The sequence below is a fragment of the Schistocerca americana genome, chromosome 7 (genome assembly GCF_021461395.2).
Source record: "Schistocerca americana isolate TAMUIC-IGC-003095 chromosome 7, iqSchAmer2.1, whole genome shotgun sequence".
Taxonomy (NCBI): Eukaryota; Metazoa; Arthropoda; class Insecta; order Orthoptera; family Acrididae; genus Schistocerca; species Schistocerca americana.
In genome coordinates, this window is record NC_060125.1 from 220,212,716 (window position 1) to 220,240,317 (window position 27,602).

Genomic DNA, 27,602 nt, shown 5'->3' on the forward strand with positions numbered 1-27,602 from the left:
CAGCTCGGATTCCGTAGAAATACTGGAACATGTGAGGCAATACTGATCTTACGACTTATCTTAGAAGAAAGATTAAGGAAAGGCAAACCTACGTTTCTAACATTTGTAGACTTAGAGAAAGCTTTTGACAATGCTGACTGGAATACCCTCTTTCAAATTCTAAAGGTGGCAGGGATAAAATACAGGGAGCGAAAGGCTATTTACAATTTGTACAGAAACCAGATGGCAGTTACAAGAGTCAAGGGGCATGAAAGGGAAGCAGTGGTTGGGAAGGGAGTGAGACAGCGTTATAGCCTCTCCTCGATGTTATTCAATCTGTATATTGAGCAAGCAGTAAAGGAAACAAAAGAAAAATTCGGAGTAGGTATTAAAATCCATGGAGAAGTAATAAAAACTTGAGGTTCGCCGATGACATTGTAATTCTGTCATAGACAGCAGAGGACTTGGAAGAGCAGTTGAACGGAATGGACAGTGTCTTGAAAGGAGGGTATAAGATGAACATCAACAAAAGCAAAGCGAGGATAATGGAATGTAGTCGAATTGAGTCGGGTGATGCTGAGGGAATAAGATTAGGAAATGAGACACTTAAAGTAGTAAAGGAGTTTTGCTATTTGGGGAGCAAAATGACTGATGATGGTCGAATTAGAGAAGATATAAAATGTAGACTGGCAATGGCAAGGAAAGCGTTTCTGAAGAAGAGGAATTTGTTGACTTCGAGTATAGATTTAAGTGTCCGGAAGTCATTTCTGAAAGTATTTGTATGGAGTGTAGCCATGTATGGAAGTGAAACATGGACGATAAATAGTTTGGACAAGATGAGAATAGAAGCTTTTGAAATGTGGTGCTACAGAAGAATGCTGAAGATTAAATGGGTAGATCACATAACTAATGAGGAGGTATTGAATAGAATTGGGGAGAAGAAGAGTTTGTGGCACAACTTGACAAGAAGAAGGGATTGGTTGGTAGGACATGTTCTGAGGCATCAAAGAATCACAAATTTAGCATTGGAGGGCAGCGTGGAGGGTAAAAATCGTAGAGGGAGACCAAGAGATGAATACACTAAGCAGATTCAGTAGGATGTAGGTTGCACTAAGTACTGGGAGATGATGAAGCTTGCACAGGATAAGGTAGCATGGAGAGCTGCATCAAACCAGTCTCAGGACTGAAGACCACAACAACAACAACAGCAACAACAACATTAACAAACTATGTTTCCCCTCCATCTGTCATTATCTCCTGTGGCCTATACTTACCCAGTGTATGTCCTGCAGTAAGTTTTAATGCTGCAGTGATATAGGCTTCACATTTTGACTTGTACATGAAAGTCTATCACATTGTACACAAACAGCTTTCAAAGAGTCTCTTGCTTTTTTCAGCAAGTAGATGTATTTTTCTACTTTTACTGCATGTTTCACTCATAGTGCAAATGTTAAACAACTAATGTATTGCCAGATTAAAGGATTTATTGCCAATAAGATACATGTCATTAACGTATATAATCACTGAAAATTCATTATGAGCTAGAAGAAGCAACGACAAAAGAGGGAAAATTTGTAGGGGGGTGAGGGAAATGGAAGGCCCAGCATACTACAATGATTCTGGCTGTGACTGTTGGATAACATTATTATGCAGCGGGCAGGGGAGGGGGGACAGCACGTTGGTACAAGATAAACAGAACTAGGTCTTCCTTTATTTCCTTTTACAACACATTAACAGGAATGTTTCGGACAAGCAATGTGTCTTGATCAGAAACTGTATGGTGCCCATTAACCATAAAACTCTAAACCGATACAATTTTGAGCATGAAAAGTGTAACAACTTCTTTCAGCACTGGGAACTTTATCAAATAACTATACATTGGTATACGTTGGTATTTCACATTACAGACTATTGGTGGTACATCACACACACACACACACACACACACACACACACACACACATTGTTTTGAATTGATATTCACGAAGCAGTACATTAAAATTTTATAGCAGCACTATTTTTATTATAAATGTAGCAATACAATTAGAGAATCCATCATAAAGTTCCCAAACCGTGTCCTGAGATTAATGCTGATGATGGTCTTGTAAGTGCCTCAAGAGTTCCTCCACTGTCAAAACAATCAAGGCATAAGATTGAATGACACACATTATATGAAGATAAACTTTTAATTTGCTGTGATAGAAGCACGACATTTGTTTAATCGACCAACCTAGTATTCAACAAAACTGATTTAGAATACCCACAGGAAACAAAAATGAGGGTGGCTACTATGGGAATTTAATCCCACCCATTCTGAAAGAAAAAAAGCTCAGCATTTTAACCACTAGACCACCCCACTCAGAAGACACTGGTAATGAAAATGTCTTCTACCACCACCACCACCACCAATGCAAAAAAGGCTTCCAATAACATTTAACTGTTATTCAAAAAAAACTTTGTGTTCTGCCTTACAGCAGGTCTTGTCACGGGGGAAGCGTTGTCAGATAGGTCCACCACACGAGCATCTAAGGAAGTGATTCCAGTGGTGGTTTCCCGTTGCCTTCCACTGATGATTAAATGATAATGAGGACAACACAACACCCAGTCCCTGAGCGGAGAAAATCTCCGACACAGCCAGGAATCGAATCCGGGCCCCTCGGCGTGACAGACTGCCGCACTGACCACTCAGCTATCGGGGCGGACTAACTGTTACTCAGAATGATCTTTAATAGAAGATGTCAATTATACAAAAATTAAAGCTTAGAAGAAACACCAATGGCACCAGCACACAGCCAAATAAATGGGCAGACATATTTTCCATTTGCTTCCTTCAAAGCTACCTTCTTTTCAAACCATCAGTTCACCAACAACACATTAGGGTCTTTTACATAAAGATGTGGAATTCACACATGTTCAAGCTTTCTACAGACATAAATGCATACCTGCCAACTTTCAAAAACAGAAATCCAGAAGATGCCAAATCGCAAAAAATTAATGGGTGCATGCATGTGACTGAGGGACAAAGGTTATCATCATTGTCATTGCTCTTATCTGTAGCCAAAGATAATAGTTCACGTTGCATGCAAGCAATGAGTTCATTTCTTTAACCTGTAGCCATTTCTTTCCAAAATATGTGAAGTCTTTGTACGACCACAATCTTATCTTTTTGCGATTTCCGAATCAGAGATCATCATCTTAAAAAGGGCACCTGCATGATCAGCAGCAGCGAATGGAATATTATATTCAATTAAAAATGAAGTGAACAAACATTCTGCTCTTATTACACCAAGGTCAGCTCAAGGAGAGGTAAAAAAAAATGAATCAATTTTCCTACTATCCTTTATTTTCATATTGGAGATGTGTTTAATGGATTTAATACGATTTATTAATTCAGTTCTTCCCCCGTAAGCCATGTTTATATCACATGAGTACATGGAACAGAATGTGAATGTTTCACCTTTCCGTGATCGCATAATACACAGAAAACAGCAGAATATGCCTTCCTGAAAGACATGAAATCGTTTCTTAGATGAACTCATCACAGAAACACTAAATCTCACAAAAATTCGTCACACAATTTCACGAATACCAGAACATACAGCAAACACCGCATAAAAGCAAGCATACATAAAGCTTTCTGGATCAATTCTAGTGTGGGATTCCAGTTGAGGGCTTTGAGCAATGATGTCACACTAAGGCAGAGACACTACATAGAGGCAATCTTTGAAAGCAGCTGATCATATTCATAAACAAATGAATTTAGCATACGATAAAATTACAACCACAGTTCATGTGGTTAATTACTTAGCCACAAATTATTTAGAAAAGAACTGAAGGTAACGAAAATAAGTAAGAACAGAAGAAGAGAAGTATATATGTTTGAAATAAATTATTATCGTGATTTATATGAGTAAAAGAAGAACAGAGAACCTGTAAATCCATTACAGTATAGCGCATGATGAAGTCACAATACTGCGAAATAAAGTTAATTTTTAATAATAATTATTAAATCTAACAGGGCTAGCACACAAGTAATGAAAATTCACAAAAAGTAGGGTCTAACAAATATTGGGATCAGTAACTGGAATTACGCTAAGGCCAACCCTACTTACCGATTCCAACCACTCCACGATACATAATTTCACTCGTTTTTCCAGCAAGTGTCCACTGGAATTTAATATGATTTCTGGATTTGTAATTGTTCTCTAAGCTTTTGTGAGAAAATGACTAATATTGGAACCTATATCGGTTAATCCTGTTTGTTGTCGTCTTCAGTCCTGAGACTGGTTTGATGCAGCTCTCCATGCTACTCTATCCTGTACAAGCTTCTTCATCTCCCTGTACTTACTGCAACCTACATCCTTCTGAATCTGCTTAGTGTATTCATCTCTTGGTCTCCCTCTACAATTTTTACCCTCCACGCTGCCCTCCAATGCTAAATTTGTGATCCCTTGATGCCTCAGAATGTGTCCTACCAACCGGTCCCTTCTTCTTGTCAAGTTGTGCCACAAACTCCTCTCCTCCTCAATTCTATTCAATACCTCCTCATTAGTTATGTGATCTACCCATCTAATCTTCAGCATTCTTCTGGAAATCCTGTTACCGATTCAAATAATTACACTGTTCATTATCTAGACTGTTTTAACAAGTGTGTGCACCAAAGGGTTACATGATCTCTACATTTGGTTTTACTCTCTTCACTACTACGAAAAAGAGAAAAATTTGGAAGCTGTACCTACATATTTGTTATTTTTCTGTGGTAGTTCTGAGATCAATAAGAAATCTAGAAATCCTACAAAAACATACTCCACAGATTTACTGCAAAAACGTCCAACATTATGATGTGTCTGCTTTAGAGGCGTAAGTGTGGTATGGTACCCTCCCCTGGAATCTTGGCTGTGGAGATAGGCCGATCAGTATTGTAGCCTGAGGTCTAGGTCAATTTGAAAGTGACCATTTGGATGCGAGTTGGCGAACCCAGTTAATGTGAAATCAAGACTGTGGTGACCAGACTGATCTGTAGCACAGGTTTATACTTAAGCCACTTTATAATATTTCACACACATTCTGTTACAAAATTTAAAACAGCCATGTAAGTTCCGAGCACTGTGTACATCTGCTGACGGCACTTTTCCGGACAAGTTACACTTAACATGATCAGGTTTGGGGAGCTTTGTAATAGGGAACACTTGTACTTCGTTTTTCACAGGCTGCAGTATAAATAATAAATCTGCCTAGCATGGTACCTTAGCTTCACAAAAACGTGAATCAACAGGGTGACTGCAAGGTTTGCATAATTTTTAGTGTGGTTTGTTGTGCTAAAGTGTCGGTAAATGTCACATCAATTGCTAAACATAGTACAAAATTCAGATAGTCTTTATTAGATAATAAACAAGTCCCTGGTGAATATTTTGATGCCTATTATGTACATGTATCATACATTAATTAAGGAAAGGCAAGGGGAAGATCCTATAAATAACTTTTATCACTTAAAAGGTTATTTCCCATATTTGACACCATTTTTTAAAAGTTTCTTGTAAAGTGTAAAAGCATGTTTTTACTGAACAAAAAATAATTCCCACAAAGGTTTATCATCTTGCATCATAAGTGAATATGGAAATATCAATTTCTAAATGTGGATGGCTTAAAATCCAAGACTGATTCAGATTCCCCATCCAGCCCAAGTATCGAGATCAAAGAAAGATCGTGGATAATTGAGCTTCATTCCATGGCTGCAGCATTTTCTCATAGAGGCACTGTTACGGGAATGTCTCATGGGCCATGGCAGTGTCTGTAAATACCACAGCTCCAGCTATTCCAACCGCTCTTACCATTCTCTGAAGCCTTCAATATGTGTCACAGATAGTAGAGTGATTGACATTTTTTTATTCGAATCACTTATTGGACTGTTTGCGAATGCTTACAATGACATTTGTTATGTTTTGGACTTTGTTCTTTGGCTGATCATTCATTTTGTTAACTCTGTTGTCATCGACCACAGGAACAATTTGTTTGTTGCATCAACCAAACTGAACAGATAGTTGCAGCAAAAATCAAGCAATCTGAAATACAACAAAACCAGCAAGTTCATCCACAAAATATGTATATTTCAACTAAAATACTTACACGATATATATTCTGCATGTTCTAAAACAGCACACCTGCCAACAACAAATTCAACAGGATTTGTTTCTTCTACATTGCTCAGAAACACTTCTTGTTTATAAAAAAGTTTCTGTGGAGTCTGTGGAATATCAACAGGTGAAACCATGAACGGACCACGAAAAAAACAAGCACCTCTGAAAGAGATACAATTACATCAATAATCATTTATCCAAAAGTTTCTAAGAAAGCATGCTGGAAGAAATGATAATATACTGAACTTACTGTTTGTTCATCCACATTGAATCGATCTGTTGTATTAACTGTTTCCCATTGTCCGAGCGCACATACACACAATCACCAGTCCTTAGCAAAGCTGCTGGTGTGTTAAACTGTTCATAATATGTATGGCCTTCATGCCCCTGGGGGTTGAATACTTCTATATTCTAAAACAGGAGAACATAAATCTATTCTAGTAGGGAATGTACAGTTGTAATGAAGCTGCAAACATAATTCTGGAGCTAATTCATAACCACACAGCTGTAAAATACAGTTTAAAGGCTGCTCTTAAATTGTAGGTTATATTTCACTCCAAAATGAATATGCAAAAAGAGAGACTATGGTGATTAATCTGTAACTTAAGTAGCAGACTACACTGTGCCACAATATTTTCACTGACAAAGCATCATGCCCAAGAACTGAAAGGTCTGTGTCTTTCATAGCTAGAGTAGAAACTAAATTTCTGATGTTTTCAGTTTGTATCAATCCAAGAACTTGCTTGTATACCTGGACTATGAAAATAACTTATTACGACTGACTGGTATTCAATAATAAATAACCTAATAATTGACTGTGGCCTCCCATTTCTGAGAAGCCTTTTAATTACACCACAGTCAGCCCATTATTCTTACGACTGATGCCAAGTCCTATTTCGGCAAGACTTAAGAAGATAAAGACACTGACACCCAATATTATCCAAATCCTATGAGCACAGCAGTTCTTGGTACTTTTCTCTCACACAATAATAATGAGATTTTATGATTTTCTCTGTGTTTATCGCATGCCATTGGACTTCTGCATTTAAATATACTGTGAAATTCGCTGTTTTGAAAGAAACTTCTACTGTTCATGGAATAAAATAAAATGGCATGTCAAGTTGAAACACAGCGAAAACTTCCAAAATTATTCTTTTTGACAAGATAAGAGGGGTATAAAAAGGAGTAAGAGTAAGAAACATTTATGCCATCAATGAAAAAACTTCATCTGCAGAAAGCATTGCAACAAAACTGTTCAACTGTTTCAGAGAAGACCACTGACCTCAAATTATTTTGCTATGGTCACAAAGGTCACTGTTCTCAACACTGATAATCTATGTCAGACAGCGTAACAATTAGAAGATGACCACACACCCATCATGGAACATGCACTTTCATAAGCAACATTAAAAATCCAGTGTGTGGACACCACAAGTGAAAACCACCACAATCAATGGGGTGAATACTTGTGCATTTCCTTTTTGTTTGGCCCGTTATCAGTCTACTCACAACACCACAGATTCCAAGATAATTTTGTTACAGATTATAAAATAAGCAGCCCTTACCGTCAGCGTGGCTTAACAATATTCTTTTCAAGCTGAACGAACATTTCATATGGAGTACTTAAGGGTAAATATGCTGTTGCCTAGAGTGGCAACAAATGAGGTTTTAGGGTGAGCATTGGAGAGATGGTGTTTTAAGGCCGTGTGTCTATGTCTGTGGAGAAGAGAGGCATATCAATAGTGATAAGGAGCACTCAAGGATGGGCGTGGATTGGAGACATTCCAGAAAATGGTAGGTGTCTTATGTAGAATGGAAGGCTCCAAATGTGTTGAAGGTGCTGGTTTATCAGGAGTGAGATGCTTTCAGTCAGGATGGTGGTTTTTGTGTTCTGGGAAATATGCAGAAGGTAGTGTTGAGTACAGCAGGAGGGTTATGGAGTTCTATGGAGGTAGCTGTGAGAGCCTGTGAGGGGCTTAGGGTTTTCACAACTTTGTGCAGCTTGGTCTGAATAGAACAAATAGCATAATTAAGAACAGTTCTATACATTAAGGTGTCCAAGAGCTGATGGAAACTGTCAGCCATATACTTCTCGAGGTCAAGCAGAGAATCATTTGTCCACAGGGGGGATTATGACAGTGTGGTATGCTTTCAGGTCATAGCTAGCTCAGACCTCAGCTTGAATAAGGTTCAAGTTGTCAGTAGTATTCTTCAAGGAGGGCGTTGGGAGCCCATCAGCATTGAATTTTTTAGAGATCAAGCACAAATTCAGAATGCATCAAGGGTAGGGAAGGAAACAAGCAGGGTCGTTTCAAAGGAACCATGCTGCTGCCTAGAGAAATCACAGAAAACCTAAATCAAGATGGTCGGACACAGATTTGAACTATGGTCCTCCTGAGTGAGACTATGGTGTGCTAACCATTGCACCACCTCGCTCGGTGGGTTGGGATTGGGTAGTAAAGTATTTGAAGTAGTAGTAGTAGTAGTAGTAGTAGTAGTAGTAGTAGTAGTTCTGCACCATTTCATTGTTGTTTCACAGTTGCAAACCCATACCTACTTCTTGATTATTGCTCCAGCTACCACACTGATAAACTGTGTCGCCATATGCCCAACTGAGTAGCAGTAACAAAAAGCAAGCTAAGTGAGAAAAAAAATTACATTCCATACAGGAAAAAGATCCAAATTATGAGCTAGCAACACAATACCTCAATGAGGCAGTTGTCTACCAGATAATTAGTAATCAAATAAGCAGATGGCTAGGATCTAACGCAACTGAACTCTTTAATGCTTTGAATGGGTCATTACTGTGGGATAACACCCATCCATGGCAACAGAGTGATATAATGGAAGTTTATTTCATTGTTGTTTAATTAAACAGTGCTTTAACTCCTATTACATCCTTTTTTTATCGTCATTCAGTTAAACTATGATAAAACTAATTCTGCTTATACATGTTTACCTTGGTTACATAAAGACAGCTATTCTTTACATGTGTACAAAGTACACTACATGCCCACTTTTGTTATGAAAAATGTAGCTCCTGCTCATGGGCTAACATTGGTTTGCTGCAGAATTCTTTAACACATTCCAAGTTAGGATACAATAAATTTCGCCAAGACAGAAAAGCTTCTATCCACAAATCAGCACAAATTTAGAATGCATTGCTCCTGTGAAACTCTGCTTGCCCTTTTTTCACATGATACCCTTCAAATCATGGATGGAGGGCAACTGGCAGATTCCATATTCTCAGATTTCTGGAAAGCATTTGACAAAGTGCCCCACTGCAGACTGTAGACGAAGGTCTGAGCATATGTTTTATATTCTCTGTATACATAAGTGGACCGACAGACAGAGTAAACAGCAACTTATAACTGTTTGGTGATTACGACACCGTGTCATATGTGAAGATGTTATTGTCAAGTGACTTTAGGAGGATAAAAGGTGTCTTAAACAGAACTGCTAGTTGGTGTGATGAATGGCAGCTTCTTCTAAAAGTAGAAAAATTTATTCAGCAATAAAAACAACAGCGCAACAAGTAAAACATGTAGCCAGGCGAAGGAGAACACGTCGTCAGGTGAGGGATAGGATGTTGCCAGGCGAGGGAAAACATATTGCCAAAAAAAACACCAAATTATGATCATGGAACAATGAAAATAAACAAAGTGCAAAGATAGCCAAACAAAGTAAAAAGATCACTAAATCAGGAAAAATGAACACTGGACACAACTCAGATTGACAAATGACAAAGATAATAGGCAAGAATAGAAATAGACAAATGATGGAAAAAGATGGTAGGTTCGAAGTACAAAAACATACAAATGAACCAAGAGGTGAATGTCTGACAGGCAGTTAAATCTATTAAAAGAAAAATTCACCTGAGAAAACCATAAAATTACAATGAGACAGCATGGCTGGTCAGTATTCAGCTTCAGGAGAAAAATTCCACAACATAAAAGTATAAAAACCGTGCTAACTTCTGAAACTGTTAGTTCCTTTCTCAGGAATGAAAGAACAGTATGTTTGGGGAAGTTGGGAAGAAGGGGCAGATTACTCCGAGGCTGGGAGGGACCCACCTGTTATGAAGAGAAGAGTAGACTAAGATGAAGGGAAAGGCATCAGAGAGAGTAGGAGGTCAAAGATAGTACACTGATAAGCACTGTATCAACTTCCGTCCAGTGATGATAGGAAGACAGAGTGACAGGTAGAGTATGAGAGAAACTAGAAATAAAAGCTATAGTAAAAGTCTACACCAGGAAATCACATGAACATTTGTGAAATGTTTGTGGAGAATTTCTTAACAGTGCACACTTTGTACACTGGTTTTGTGTTCCAGATATGCCTATTCAGGAATCACTTACTATATTTCTAAACTGAAGTCATCTAAAATAACAGTAAATTATGTTTGATTACAGTCTAAGTTTCTAGATTTCTTCACTGTTTGATACACTATTCCAAGTTCTCTTTCTAAAAAGTCTAAAGAATTGTCTGGTGCCAGTATTTTGTTGCTTCATTAGGACCACCCAGATGATGCATTCAGTGTAATCAGAAGATTAAATCTCATTACTGGTGAATATTTCCCAAAATGGAAGTTGCAGCCAAGTGTTGCTATGACACAAGTCTCAATGAGTGGGCCAAAACAGAGCTAATGATTTACTTTGAAGAAAGGCTACTTAGGCTCAGAAAGTTGAAATATCTTTGGATCTCTCTTGACAGAACACTCAGCTATAAACAAGATCTATTAACAACAACTGCCAAAATCAAAACTTGAAATAACATTCTCCGGAAACTCAGTAGCATATCATGCATATCCTCTGCATTGACACTTCGTACTTCAGTTCTGGAACTGGGACGGCCCTATCCTGTTGCAGAGGCTCCTCAACTTGACTGAATAGTACTCGCTCAAGACTTGTTGACACCTCAAACATATTATGTGCCTTATAACTAGCACAGTCACACCTGAATCTACTTCTCACTACCATACTTAGCTACGTGCTACCTTCATCCCTGCAGCAGGAAAGCGCATTTGTGCAGCAGTACAAAAAAGTGTAGAAAAATCCTCACACAAGCCTGGAAACTGCAAGAATGTCAGCCGGCAACAGTTTTAATACTACTGACTGATGGAGATACACATGACAGATTAATGCTATGATGAACAACTTAAGAAGCTGTGCATATTGATCAAGTCACTTTGGCTTGAACTGTCATACATGATCTGGTTGGTTCTTATCTGAGTAAGAACCAACACTAGTAGTTATGCCAATTCTCTGCACAACAAAAAAATAATAATTTCTCCAAATGGTGACTGTGATGCTGCAACTATTCACAACATGGTTCAAAAATGTCCTCCAAGAGTCTTCCCTACCGACTGAGCAGAGTAGTTGGTGGTGACAAAGCGGTCAACAGATTGCATTTGTGGCCTGGATATTAGTCTGTAATTTGAGACAGTTGTAAATAGTAATTTTTAGTGATATTATTCATAGACTAAATAAAGAAATACAGGAAGTCACTACTGGTTGTATCAAGGTTAACTTAATTGAATTATGCCTTCTCTAAAGTTGTTTTTTCCACATCACTGTAACATTCAATATCTAGGTAACTAGTTTTATGTTTTTATAGCCACCCAGTCTGATACAGATCAATACTTAAGGGACGTGACCATTCTACCACTACACATATATTTACTGAAACCTATCATGAGCCATGAAACAAAACTGAAAGAGCAGAACTAAAAAATGAATGAGTAAATAGAAGAAAATACTTACAGGCTTTTCTTTCTCAACAAGCTTCTCTCTCTCCTCTAACTCAGCTATTTCTTCTTTATGTTTCTCTACTCGTTCACGGAAAACTGACATGCTCCTCTTTGCCTCCAGAACTTCATCTCTTTGCACTAATGTTACATGAGGCGGTACTGTAAAAGGCCACACCTACAAACAAACATCAATATAAAATTTTAATATATGACTCAAGTGCTAAAACATCCTACTCTAACAAGACAAATCTCAGGTGGCAACATGAAAATCGAATACTACAAAAACCTGAAATATAAAAGTCATTTTTAGACTATTTTCAGAACCCAAGAATTCTTGGGGGGGAGGGGGGGGGGATATTACTCTTTCTGGAAGAGTAAAGCTTTCATAAGGAAAGTAAATGATTTTTGCTTGGTAACCTGAATGGAAAATATAAACCAGCAAAACACAGAGCTCTAACAGTCCTAAGAAAACAATAAGTAACTAATTCAAAAGAAGATTGAAAATAAGTATTAAAAGCACAGTAAAGACTGCTTTAAAAGGAGTAGGTAAGACAAAAGTTGTTATTAACTCTAAAGCTGGTTGAACAAGGCAGTGCTTTACTAGGCACAGTCCTCCTGGAATTGAGTTCACCTTACTTTCCTCTGACCCTTAAACTGACTTAAACAGCCAAGGGAACACACAGGTTAACAGCCACGGGAATGCACAGTTTAACATAAACTCTGAACTACTGTAAAACTTGGTCAAATGTTTTACTGATGCTCTAACAAGCATTCAGACAGACAGACAGACACACACACACACACACACACACACACACACACACACACACACACACACCTCAATCTTACAGGAAAATATCAAATTCTTGAGCAATTTTCTTCAAAGTTTTGCACAATACTCTGATAAACATTTGAACAGAAATAGGCTACATAATTTTAATACACAAGGTATATAAATATATAAACAGAAATGTTGTTAGCAAAAATAACACAACATTCTTTACTGATTTTCTTCAAATTTTTTACGCGATACATAAATGTTTAATTGGGCATAGACTAATTTTTTTAAACAAAATGAACAAGGTTTCTGGTAACCCTAGGAAAGACATGCTGGGTCTCTCAAGCAGAGGTGAATTTTGTTTTAAAAATATCCAGAAGAGTACATTATTTTGAGTAAGTCATTCATTGTACCTTTCAGTTAACATTCCTAGAGGCCACTACTTGTTTCATCACTCCTTTGTTCACCAGTTGATTGTTAACATGCGAATAAATGTGTTCTGGGTCTGAGATACCCAGCTTGTCCGTTTACATTAGCTTTTTCTGATTATGCATTTTTCTTGTTATACTGACTGTGAGCCATGAGTCATAGGGCTGTGTCCCATGTGATGGTGAGTGACAAGGGCTTCATCCCACTCTGTACCTAAACATTGAGGGGATAGCATTTAGGGGACTGCCACACTGAACTACCTGACTGTTGTGACATCCCTCCTTGGCTGCTACAATTGCCATTTTGTTTCCCATAATACCCGTGTACCATGGAATCCAGCAAAAAAGACACCTCCTTCTTTAGCTTTTCTTTGCTGGAGCCTGGATATTCTGGACTACTTTATCTGCTGGATACATTGTTGTAGAGAGCTGAGGCTATGCAGGGAGTCAGATCGACAAGGAATTTAGCGGTCACAATGCACCTCATATGCTCCAGTGCTGTAAAGATCAAGTATGACTCCGCATTGAACGCAGTAATCCTAGAGGTAGTCATCTTGTGGACATGATCAAGTGAAAATAACAGAGGAAACAAAGGAGTCATAATGTTTAGACTCATAGGTGAATACAGCTGGATAGTTGCGGTGCTCATTTAGAATCTCATAAAATATTGTATTACAAAAAGAAGCAGGAGTGCAAGTTCTCCTATACCGCACTAAATCTAAAATTACTCTGGGCCTCTGCAGTAACTGGGTGGCAGTCGATTGGAACCCTGGATTGTGGGTTTATACTTGCCCCCACACCCTCCAAACACATTTTTCATGTGGATCCCGAACGGCGCTGTTGCTCATGGACAATTTCAGGAAACGTATTCCATAACTGAATGAGCAACAGCATGGTATGATAGTGAATTGGGAAAAGTGGGGTACTTATATGCTTGATATGTCAAGAAGATTTCCCCGGTCTCAACAGAGAGACTGGGTATGGGCTGGTCCTGCAAGCACCCGTGGTCAGCCTGAGACCCTCATGGTGGATAGCATCAATGATCTATACACTGTGCACCCAGTCTAGCAGTGATGTTACAGAAGCCCTACAAGACTGGAGCAGACGGCCCCATCCACTCTGCAAGACTGATGGTTAAGGGGCTTCACTAGGTTCAGCACTTTCTGGGCCTGTGTCTTTAGGTCCCCTAGATGTAGGAACAATGACAATTTTCAATCAAAGATAAGACCTGAAACCTCATTTAGTCTTGAAGGTGTAGAATGGTGGCCCTTGTATGTAGATAAGGTAAATCCCTTTACACTCCATAATCGCTGGTGCTCAGGTGCCAAGCACACCACAGATAATTGTGAGAGTGTCTTCGTAGAAACAATCAGGTCACTAACCAACAATTAGCACATACATTAAAACAAAAAGTGCACTTTCATTCAAATATATTTACATCAGCATTACAGTACAAAACTTTTCATTTTGTGATTTTTCTGAAACTTTTCAGAGTGGACTGTGTCCATCATCATTTCACTCAAGTTGTTTACAAATTAATCACTGTCAGCACCAAAATAATTGTCACTCATCCCTCTAAAAGCACTACAACCTCATCCTCAGAGAGGATTGCATGTGAAGACCTAGCCATTCCATATCAACTAACATAACATAATAATCACAACTTTGCTCTTCTATTGATCAATACCAAAGTAATACAGGCTTCTCTAGATGACAGTACTATGTAGCACTGATGCCTAGTACAATCAGATTCATGCAAGAGCTAAGAAAAATTGTGCCTAATAAGACTCAACATTGGAGTGGAAAACAAAATTTGCAAAAATCCCCAGCCAAAATATAAAACCTATCTTTGCACCCCTTCTCCAACCTCTTCACTGAAGCTGTATTTGTCAAGTTGCTGTTGCAGTGTCGAAGGAGGAACAAGTAACTGCAGAACATCCACAAATTAGGAGTATTCCACAGGACTCCTTGCCATGGACGTGTCACTTCTCAGAGGAATGCAATTCTCCTGCTCAAAACTATCTTACATACAGCTTGTCACCACTCAGTACCTAAACAGGGTTTTGGTTGGAAGTACCGTATCAATATGCGTGTTTGTGGCCACAAAAGCTCTATTGGTGGAGTTGTCACAGTATATTAAAAATATTCCAATCCAATGCTGTCTATTAGAAAAGCCTGGTGGAAAGCCTGCTCTACCGTGGTCGAGTTGTCAATGTCTCCTGAATCCACACAGAGAGTAGCTAAGGAGTGGCCTGGTCTCCAACTGTACACCACATGTAGTTTGACCTTTTGTTCCAAAGTCTTTCCTACACAGCTCATTAAGTTGACTTCTGTTACTACTGGAACATTTTCAGCCATTTTCTGGTCTGAGGAGAGGTTGCCTCCCTCTACCAGTTGGGAAACTGTCCCGCCTTCCATAAATAATTAAAAGCATCATGCTGCAATACATTTGGTTGTAGCTGGGCACAATATTGCTCCAACATAAAGACACAGCAGTTTTATGAGTCAGAATTGTTGCATCTAAAGTCCAACTCACCACTCTCCATCATCGCATGATAGCAATGGAATGCCAGAGCCTAGCTGCCAGTGGCAGTAGTCATCACAAAATGCTCTGCCATAATGTGGGCAATATCTCTGGACATTATTCAGAGACACTCCTGCCCTGCTTCAGCACTACTGCTATGACTGGATTTGCCAGAAATCCTCCTGATGGCTTCCTACACTTTCGTAGAGCAAGTGGAACAGTTGATAGAGTCCAGACACCCTTTACTCTCCTTGATTATGCACTGAGCTTTGGCTTTCAATACTTTAAAGTCTGTAAGGTTTGCTACTGTTGGCCGGCTCTTAAACCATCACGGAGAGGCATGTATGAGCCATATTGCTGAGTGGCTCCCATCAGTCCACTAAGATACAGGCCGCCTTTTAACACTCAGTGGCATGTTGGATCACACATGTGATACAGTCAACCAGTTCCTCTATGCTGCTTCAGTTTTCAAACGAAGCCAGTTGGCTAAACAACTCCAGTTCACTCTGCTGATTATCCATCTTGCAGGCTTCCTGTCAAGTATTGTCCCATATGCTACCTGAAGTTGGACTGAAGATCATCAGTAACTTCCCAGTGAGTAGGATCTGTGATGGCTAGAGAGCAGGAAGACATCTATGACTGAGGATGCCTCAGCAGCAGTGTTGAAAGGAGTGGGAGGGTTCATGTTGAGGGTACACGGCTCATCACATGATGGATGGTTCTCTACAGCTCAACACTTGGGCCAAAATCCTGTACCACCACGTACAACAGCGACTGTTAACCATCCGTTACCATGAGTAAACGAATCATTGATGTCGATGCTGAAGTTCAGTCTGCAACCACAAAAGACTGCAGGTCCATCCAATAGAGAGTGTGCAGCGACAGATTTGATGGTATTCTTTTTCTTGTCAGCGGCAGATGTGGTCATTTCGACGTCTTCAGTTGTTTTGTATATTGTGTGTCTTGCACGGCGACGGTATCTTCTGTAAGGCATCTTGGCAGCGTTCAATGCAGTTGCCTGTGCAGCAGCAGCAGCGCGAATGATCCGCTCCGCGGGCAGCGCTCGCTTATATAGCCGCGCACTGGAGCGGCGGCAGATAAGGGACTTAGAATATTTCACAGTGCCAGCCGAGAGTTATCCCGGACGCGAGCACTAGTCTCACTAGGTGCTCGCGTCCGCTGTTCGTCAGTCAGTCCGCGGCTGGCGCACTGCCAAGATTGCGTAAGGCCGCCTCATCGGCGGGGTCAAAGGTCAAGTCTCTCAGTAGGAGAAATGGTCAGGGAAGTTGTTCTATAAAATCTGAGAGAGCCTCAGAATCTATAGCATCTTGTGTGGGTAAGTACAGAGAGCATATAGTGATCCTTCAACCCACATGAATTTCAACAGCAACTGCTTGCAGATCAGTAAGCAATCACCGAGCAGATGAGTGATATGTCCTGTTTACAAACACAGCTCCTCTCGTCTTGGTCTTTTCTCCAGTAATGTCATCCTTCCAGTGGATGATACAGCCATAGAGCACATGGGTGTCAGCAAGGGTTTTTTTTTTTTTTTTTAAGTACAAGCACAGGGAACATTCTTGTACTAGCAGTTTCAGTTCCTCGCATGTATCTGGAACCCACCCATGTTCCACAGTAGAATGGAAACCATTTTGTCAGTGACGGTTTGCTTTCATCCTGTCTCTCCATCAGGAAGAAGAGCCAGCAACAGTTGGAAGCTCAGTCATGGAGCGAAAGGGCTTGTTCAAGCAGATTTTGTATTCCACTGTCGTCGAAGCGGAATCATCAGAAACACTCACAATTAATGATCTATCTTCTTCCTATGTTTATACTTCCCTTTTAGTATGCTTGGCAGAGGAGACTTCATAGGAACATTCGTGGCAGTGGCAATGCTGGCCTGTTTGCTGAGTACTGTAATTATTAATCTCTGTTTGTGTAGACGCATCAGCTTTCTGAATAGGTGTTTTGAGAGCTGAAGCAAATGAAGTGGTAAAAGTGGAAGGTTTCATTGCTTTGTAGACTGGTTTTGCCTCACCTTACAAAAGACAGCTGCAATTACTGTGGCTTTTAATATGCCTGTTTATCTGAATATATCAAAACAGAATTTATCTGCTTCAAAAGGCCAGCACTATAGACCACACCCATTAAGATGCTTTAAATATAAGCATTTCAGATGCATTATTTTGGCACATAAGGTACCTGTAATGCCTTCTCAGTCCTTTTGAACATAAAAAGGTGAAACTTTCTCACAGCTGTCCTGTTTTCTTTTAACTATTAAAACATACTGTCAGCAGCATGCATTCTGTTACTATAAACTGAAGAATTGGGAATAATTCCTGTTCCAGGAGGACTGGCTACACAAGCTCTCTTGTTCGGGTGGGTGTGGACACCCACCAGCAGTAAACCCATTGTGCCGGGAGATGACTGTGGAGAGGTTGATGATTCCATCTCGATCCTATGAGCAACTAGATAACAGAAAGGTCTACTTAGACAGAACCCCACTTGCATGGATAAGCCTTGTAAAACTGAAACGGGGCTCATTCCCACAACTTGCCTGGTACGGACTGTTCCACTTTAACAACATGTGGATACATGTAGCACACCCTGAGATAGAGGTTTTTTTTTTTTTTTTTTACTTGCAATCTAGGTGGTTAAGTGAAAGTCCCAGTTCCCTATGACACAAAATGTTCCACCACTGGGCCACACAGTGGTTGCTGAAACATGCCCAGAGCTTACGGTTATAGCGGACGGGCAGCACTTACCAGTTTGTGATTCGGGAAACCCTTATTTACCAATCTCATACCGAGCAAACGAAGGCAGTGCTTATTGGAGTGCTCACCCGGGGGCATTCACGGTAGTCTACACTGTGTAAGCCTCTTCATCTCATTTTGAAGCTGCTTATGGTATTCATGCCTAGGTCTCTCTCTAATATTTTTACCCCCCTCCCACCAACACACTTTCTGAATTGACTATTCCTGTGATTAGTTTACTCATGTTGAGCTCAAATGGGCAAACTGTAGTGATTACTCAGGAAAAGAAGAGCTTCTTAGCCGAGATTGCTATAAAAAAACTTTATTGTAGATAACCGGTTTCAGTTAGTCCTAACAGTCATGTAACACCTTGGTAGGCATGACGTGTTATGTTGTGAGAATGATGTTTTGGCAAATTGTGATGTACACAGCAATTTTTAATTTTGACATGCCAACACATTGCTCATTTCATGTTTTATGTACTTAGAAAATCAATGGAAAGATTTTGTATGTAGCTGTCAAGAGATCTTTGTAATAACCTTTACGAAGATCTGAAGATGGTAACTTAGTTTTACCAAAATCTTATATCTGCAATCGATATTTTTACAGTAATCTTAGCGAAGAAGTTTTTCTTCTCTTAAGTATTCCTGTGATGCCTCAGAATGTATCATCTCAATCAATCCCTTCTTACAGCCCACTTGTGGTATAAATTTCTTTTTCTCCAATCTGCTTCAGTATCTCCTCATTAGTCATTCAATCTACCCACCTGATCTTCAGCATTCTTCTGCAGTCCCACATTTCAAAAGCCTCTTTTCTGTGTTTGTCTGAAATGCTTACAGTCCACATGTCAATTGCATACAAAGCTACACTCCAACAAAGATCTTCAGAAGAGATTTCCTAACACTTAAATTTATATTAAATGTTTTCAAATTTCCCTTAGTTTGGTTTCTTTTAAAATATTTGATTTCCAAATAATTTAAGCATTAACAGACAAGGCATTTCGATTTTAGAGTCACTTTCTGACCAATGTAATAAATATTGGTTAACACATTAAGATTAGCCATTACCAGTAAACATATTAGCTTTAGTAATATAACGAAAGGGGTGGGAGGACACTGATTAGATAAGTAAATAGTCCTATCTCCATAAAAACATATTCTGTCTGTGTTTATACAACTACATATATATACTCCGCTGGCCACCAAGCGGTGTGTGGCAGAGGGCACAATTCACGCCAAAGTCATATCCCCGCCTCTGTTCCACTCTCAGATCGGGAGGGGAAAACGACTGTCTGTCTGAACACCTCAGCATGAGCTCTTATTTCCCTTATCTTTGAATGATGATCATTACGCGATTTTAAAGTTGGTGGTAATAATATATGCTCTACATCCTCAGTGAAGATTGGATTTCAGAATTTAGAGAGCAGCCCCTTCTGTTTAGTGCATCGTCTATCTGCAAGCACGTCCCACTTCCAACTTTCTATGAGATTTGTAATGCTCTCGCGATGGATAAATGTACCAGTCACGAATCTTGCCGCTCTTCCTTGGACCTCCTCAACCTCCTGAATCAGACCCAACTGGTAAGGGTCCCATACAGACGAACAATACTCCAAGACTGGACGAACTAACGTATTGTAAGCTATTTCCTTCATTGAAGGACTGCATCGCTTCAGGATTCTACCAATAAATGCAATCTAGAGTTCACCTTACCCGTTACTTGTGTAATCTGATCATTCCATTTGAGATCATTTCGAATAGTCACACCCAGATACTTGACTGATGTTACCACTTTCAAAGACTGATCATTTATTTTGTACTCATACATTAATGGGGTTTTTCGTCTTGTTATATGCAGTAGATTACACTTACTAATATTGAGAGATAATGCCAGCCATTACACCACACATTTATTTTCTGCAAATCCTCATTGATTTGTTCACAACTTTCATGTGATACTACTTTCCTGTAGACTACAGCATCATCGGCATACAGTCCAAGGCCACTGTCAATACCACAACCAGATCGTTTATGTAAATCGTAAAAAGCAGAGGACCTATCACGCTGCCCTGGGGCACACCTGAAGATACTCATGTTTCTGTTGAAGTTACTCCGTTCAGGACGACATACTGCTCCCTGTCTGTTAGAAAACTTTCTATCCAACCGCATATGTCATTGGATAGACCATAAGCGCACACTTTTTGTAGCAAGCAACAGTGCGGAACTGAATGCCTTTCGAAAGTCGAGAAATATGGCATCAACCTGGGAGCCTGTATCTAGAGCCTGTTGTATATCATGCACAAAGAAGACCAGCTGTGTCTCGCATGACTGCTGTTTCCTAAAACTGTGCTGTTTTCTACAGATGAGCTTCTCAGAGTCTAGAAAGGTCATTATGTCTGAACACAAAATATGTTCCACGATTCTACAACAAATCGATGTCAGTGAAATTGGCCGGTAATTATGTGCATCTGATTTTCTACCCTTTTTATAGATTGTTATGCCCTGGGCCTTCTTCCAGTCCCGTGGAACTTTCCGCCGTTCCAATGATCTCTGATAGATTACGGATAAGAATGGTGATATATTTGTAGCATAGTCAACATAAAATCTTACAGGGATACCGTCTGGGCCAGATGCCATTCTGGCGTCTAAGGATCTTAACTGTTTTACAATCCCAGATACGCTAAACACTATGTCAGCCATCCTTTCGTTTGTTCGATCATTGAAAGGGGCAATGGTGCTGCAGTCCTCTATCGTAAATGAGTTTTTGAAAGCTAGGTTTAAAATTTCGGCCTTCTATTTATCATCATCAGTTACATTACCCGTACTGTCAGCAAGAGAAGGTATTTAATTATTTGTAGCGTTGATAGATTTTATGTATGACCAGAATTTTTGGGGGTGATTTTAGAATCTGCAGATAAAATATTGCTTTCAAATTCGTTAAAAGAGTCTCTCATTGTCCTTCTGACAGCTGCTTTCATTTCGCATAATTTCTGTACGTCAGCGGGGCAGTGACTACGTTTAAAACAAATGTGCAAAATTCTCTGCTTTCTCAGCAACTTCCTAATATGTTTGATGTACCAAGGTGGATCCTTTCCCTCCCCTATACTTTTGCTAGGCACATATTTCTCTAGCACGTGGTGAACAATACCTTTAAATTCAGACCAAAGATGCTCAATATCTTTGTGTGTCCCACAGTGAATCCTTGGAGCTGACTATGAAGATATTCATTAATGACACTTTTATTTGCTTTCCCAAACAAGAAAACTCTACGCTATTTCCAGAATGAGATTTTCACTCTGCAGCGGAGTGTGCGCTGATATGAAACTTCCTGGCAGATTAAAACTGTGTGCCCGACCGAGACTCGAACTCGGGACCTTTGCCTTTCGCGGGCAAGTGCTGTACCAACTGAGCTACCGAAGCACGACTCACGCCCAGTACTCACAGCTTTACTTCTGCCAGTATCTCGTCTCCTACCTTCCAAACTTTACAGAAGCTCTCCTGCGAACCTTGCAGCTGCAAGATGCTAGATTAAAGTCTCCACCTGTAACTAATGGATAATTTGGATATTTACTTCCTATGTACTCAAGACTTTCCCCTGAAACGTTCTGCGACGTTTGTTGCGGATGCTGGTGGTATATAAAAACATCCTAATACAATGGTAAATCCCTGTCCGACTGACAGCTTTATCCAGACTATTTCACAGTCCAACGCAGTATCAATCTCAACTGCGTTTAAAACAGCTTTTAACTGCAATGAACACACCACCTCCTATAGCATTAGTCTATCCTTCCTAAACTTGTCCAATCAGAGTTCAAAATTTCATACTTTGTGCTATCTATTTTCATTGACATGTGGTGACAAATCCTATATCATTGTGAGATGACACCTAGATAAATGAATGAATGAATAAATAAGTAACTAAATAAATAAATAAATAAATAAATAAATAAATAACTCACCTATTGTTTTGCATCCCATTAAAATAAGAAAATTGTTAACACACTAATTGCAAATTCTGGCAGTATTAGCCTTCCCCACATATACAATATATTGAGATAACGATAATTAATAGCATCAGGGGGTGACAGCTACTGAAGTCTCCATATTTTATATCTGAAGATGGGCCAAATCAATCAAAATCATCCACTGCAATGCAAGTGTGTGACCTTGTTTGTTTTCTGCTCATAAAATGACAAAGCAATAAGACTATTTTCTAAGGCAACACAGTTTTTTCTGTAGTTGAAAGAATGTTATTCTTCAATAAAAATCACCAATACAATTATTGTATGTCTGCATCTATTGCATTCCACTGAGCTTCTGGAATATGTGGCCTTGTGACACACATGAAGCACGTAACACTTTGCCAGAAACTGAAATGCACTTTCCTAATGCATGAAATAACTTATCTTGTAACTCTAAAAGATGCACTAAATAATCTTTTGGTTTCAATGCTACATAAGAATTAGTACTCTTTATATGTCTTTAAGTATAATCAGCATCCTCCAGTTATTTGGTAAAAGGAAGGAGGATAAGAATTTAATGTCCCATCAATTGCAATATCATTAGAGACTGAGAACAAGCTCAAATGAAGGATAGGGAAGGAGATCTGATGTGGGTTTTTCCAAGCTACCACCCAAGCAATTGCCTGAAGAGATTTGAGCAGCTTAAGGAAAACCTAAATCTGGTTGGCAGGACGGGTATTTCAACCACTGCCCTCCCGAAAATGAGTCCAGTATGTTAAAACCACTGTTCTGTCTAGCTCAGCATGCAACTCACAAGGGAGACTGCTTATATTCATTCCCTTCCCAAGTAACTATGTTGAAACTACCATAATATTTTCAAATTGCAGTAAGTAATTCATTAACACTGAACATGTGTTATGGTTACAATGTTACTGTGCAAGACCTGTGCATGATACAGAATGAAATTAGTCCTCCCGAGTTTCAAGACTGTTGACCTTCACGAAGTAGGTCACCTGAGTACACAACCCAGACTGATTCAAATTCTCAATGCCTAATTTGTTTCCCTGCCCATTTTTTCAAACAAATGCCCAGAATTTCTCCTGTAACTCAGATAGAGTGAACAGTTGATAGTAGGAGAGTTATAAATTGACAAAAGGCAAATGGATCATAGAAACTTAATCAGTATACTGTACTAATGACAAACTATAACTATACTGCTTGATGCTTATACCAGCCAAATTTAATCAAATGAATATGGAAGAAAGTCACTGCTTTGAAAACAGATGCTGTCTCCTCTGTAATACTGGATGGGCATTGTTTATGTACTGTCGACAGCTTAATATTTACATTTCAAACCACAGTTAAGCTGAAATTTATTTTTTATTGTCAGCAACAAAAATCATTAAGGAGTATATCTACAAGAAAGTGAATGCAAGAATTGCACAACGCTTACAAAGACTTCTACAAGATGTATGGTTATCTACTTCAGGTATTCTGTTCCATTACAACAACACTGAGTGAAAATGTGACTTTAAACTGTTTGCTGTAAACCAGTTGTAGGCTTGTTCTGCTGTCATCTGACATTTCAAAACCTGAATTTCTCAAATAGACTTTCTTTCACACTTTTCCGAGTTTCAGATTGGTGCATATTTATTTCTTTCTTTATGAAATTCTCTCTTTCATTTGTACAATTCACACTCAGATTTTACAAAACTGAACTGGCTTTCCACATTGTTTAAATTTAAGTTCTTTTCTCTTCATCCTTTAACCAAAAATTTGCAGTCTTTCTCTTGTCACTGAAAGCTATTTGCAGTAAAGGTATTCTTGTTCTGTGGTCTTATTGGTACAACCATGAACCCTCTAACCACAATTTCCCAGTTACTATCAAAATGTCAACATCATGAATGAAGATCAAATAGTTGAAGACACCAGAGTGTATAAAAAGACCACCACAGAACTAAGAAAAATGCCCGCAGTAATCCTAAAATTTTAAAAAAGATTTTTAAACTTACCTGTTGCAGTTTTTAACAAGGAGGTCCTGAATATTTTAAATAAATGACTGAAGTTCAATGTAAAATAAGCTTGTGTGAATTGAAGTGTGATTAATAATCTCATAGCCCATACTTACAACAATATTATGAGAAGGGAAGTTGCTGCTCACCATATAGTGGAGATGCTGAGTCACAGATAAGCACAACAAAAAGATTTTCACAGTTAAAGCTTTCGGCCATGGCCTTTGTCAACAATATACACACATATGTGCGCACGCACGCACACGCACACACACACACACACACACACACACACACACACACACACACACACCCCAACCTGCAGCACTTCACTGTCCACCATCCCCACCATACTTTCCCCTCCCTACCCCAGCCTGCTCCTTTTTTTCCCTACCTTGTCGCCACTCCCATCATGCACTGGTGATGCTGCTCGTAGTGTGTGTGTGTGTGTTGTTGACAAAGGGCATTGGCCGAAAGCTTTAAGTGTGAAAATCTTTTGTTGTGCCTATCTGTGACTCAGCATCAAAGGCTGATAGAAGTAACAGTCATCATTACCGATGAACCTGGGTATAATGAAAAAGATTTACAACTCTTTGAAAACAATAAAATCACAAAGGCAGAGAAGGACCCCACTAAAAAGTTGAACGTTATTTAAGGAAATGTTCCTGTTCATTCGATTATTAATTGCTTCAATAGCCCCACCTATTAGGTCAGTAAAAAACTTTATTTCCTACTTAAAGAATATTACACTTGCGAAAAACAGTACACTGCGCACAACTCTCGAGATTGCATGTTACATTAAAGATGTCCCGATACCAGAGAATGGGGTGTTTGTGTCTTCTGACCTCACAAATATGTATACAAGTGTCCCAGTTAAGGATAGAACAGAAGTAATAAAGAAGAACTTAATTAAGCACAAATAATTCACAATGGCTGGGATTTGGGAATTCGTTGACTTATTAGATTTAGTAACCTCTCAGAATTACTTCACATTCCAGAGCACATTTCTATACAATAAGAACGTTCTGCAATGGGCAATTGTTTCGCACCAACTCCAGCTAACAGTTTCATAAACACATGAGAAACACATTTTTTTCGCCAATTTAGAACGCACAACAAAGACAATTCATTGCTATAAATGATGTGTGCATGACTCTATAGTACTTTTTGAGGAATCTTTTACCGATACAGATATAATGCATGACCAACTTAACACATTGCTTTCTCAGTATAAAATTTACAAAAGAAATAAAAATGATTAAAAGTGTAAGTTTCCTACACCTCCAAATTTCAATATCAATAGCCAATGCAAATTTAGAATTTTTCATAAGCCAACCATTACGGATCGCACCATAAGTAATGATTCCTGCTATCCAGTGTGCTTAAGTGAGCCTATTTTAACTCTAACAACAATATTATGAAAGGGACTGATTGCTACTCATCATACAGAGTAGATGTTGAGTTGCTATTTTAACTCTACAATACATAGACTAAGGAACCTACCGCTTGACAGTGGGGAAAAAAAATCCTAGCTATCTTGTAACAAGTAACTATTAACAATGATTTCAGAGTGGAAATGATCACCGAGCTATATAAGCACAAAGTTAAAACAGACAGTCCAAACATAACTGATGAAATTACACTAGAAACAGGAAGCACTAAGCACAAAAAGACTAAGTTTGCCAAATCAACATATTTAGGATCATTCTCAGATAAAATGTAGGGATCAGTGTTTGTCCCAACAATTCATTACGTAAGACAATCAGAAAGAGCATCAGTAGAACTAACCAGTCTGCAAGATGTGAGGTCTACAGAATAGAATGTCGCTCACGCACAAAATGTTACATTGGATGATGATGATATTAGTTTGTGAGGCGCTCAACATCGTGGTCATCAGCACCCATAAACCTTCTGAATCTTTCCATTCCAGTCTTGCTACGTCTCAAATGATGATGAAGACAACACATACACCCAGTCCCCGGCAGGAGAAAAAGCCCGACCCGGCAGGGAATCGAACCTGGGACCCCGTGATCCAGAGGCAGGAATATATTAAAGGAGCACAATAAATATTAATACAGTTTTATCTCCACTGTAGCATTTACTGATACCATAAAATGAATTGGTAATGACTGTTATTTCTGGATACCAAAGAGTTGCAAATTCCAGTGACTCTTAATTGCGAACAATTGTTACAGAGAAACTACTAATGGAAACTGAAAATCGCTTCACAAATTGTGTTATCTGTTTACTGCTGCGCCATCAGCCAAAGCTTTGTGCCAATCATATTGTGCATGCACAGTCTGCACAGACTCCACTAGTGGTGTATATTTCTCCATACGCATGGTGTGCAATGTAATTGGCAATTTTCAACATTATTTTTAAAAATATATTTGCAGTGTATCTTAGTAGCCAAGATTTTGACAGTACATTCGTTGTTTGTATTCTTTCCATGGAAAAAAATTTAAGGCAGGTTTAACATGTCGGATTGGGCATTCCCTCGTTAGGCTTGTCTTCTTAAGTTGAGCTGGTAACCTTGATGAGTGTGCCTCACATCAGAAGCCCACCCAATTTTGACTTTTCTTCCCATTCCCCTCTACTTAATCCAAAAGGCTTCCTTCGGAAGCCTTGCCATGATGAGCACTGGACAGCAGTAAATACTCTCCTCTAGGCTCTGTCATGGTTACAGGTAAGTATGGCTTGACAAAGTCATGTAAGGTGCTTGCCCCCGTTCTGCCGCCACATGCAAGCAGCATAAGCTCATCCTCTCCAAATTTATTTATCGCCCCCCTCTCCCTCCCCCCCCCCCTCTCTCTCTCTCTCTCTCTCTCTCTCTCTCTCTCTCTCTCTCTCTCTCTGTGTGTGTGTGTGTGTGTGTGTGTGTGTGTTCGCGCACGCGCATGTCCACATGCACAAATGTGACACGACGTACACTACAGTAAATTCACGTCATCAGCAAACATAGTTTTTGAACTGACCTTTAAAGGCATTAGAAGATCTGTTTGTGTACATTAAGAATAAGAATGAGCCCAGAAACAATTCTTATGGGACCCCACACTATTTCCCCCCATTGTCCCCTGTCACAGTCTGTCAGTGAGACCTGTCTCTTTCCGTTATGAAGGTACAACTCCAACTATGCAAAAAGGATGCTATTAATGCCAAAACACTTTAGTTTTCCTGGTAGAATTTTGTGAGTCATACATTCAACAGATTTGGTAATGTAACACAATTTATCCACAGGATACATTTTCTCATTTGTCTCTTCCAGCACTTAACTTGTGATGTTTTCTCTA

The 27,602-nt window shown here is 39.2% G+C and overlaps 1 protein-coding gene across 13 annotated transcripts in view; it reads right to left on the minus strand.

The window, feature by feature from the left end:
* The window catches only part of LOC124622653 (protein polybromo-1), a 336,599-nt gene that overhangs the window by 72,421 nt on the left and 236,576 nt on the right, over positions 1–27,602 (minus strand). For all 13 annotated transcript variants that reach the window (XR_006980668.1, XM_047148440.1, XM_047148439.1 and 10 more), the window contains 3 exons: positions 11,879–12,040; positions 6,367–6,527; positions 6,106–6,278 (listed from right to left, as the gene is read on the minus strand). Coding sequence is in view for 12 of the 13 variants with exons in the window: in XM_047148440.1 (XP_047004396.1) it covers positions 6,106–6,278; positions 6,367–6,527; positions 11,879–12,040 (496 nt within the window). In the remaining variant the exon portion in view is untranslated. The remainder of the gene's footprint in view (positions 1–6,105; positions 6,279–6,366; positions 6,528–11,878; positions 12,041–27,602) is intronic.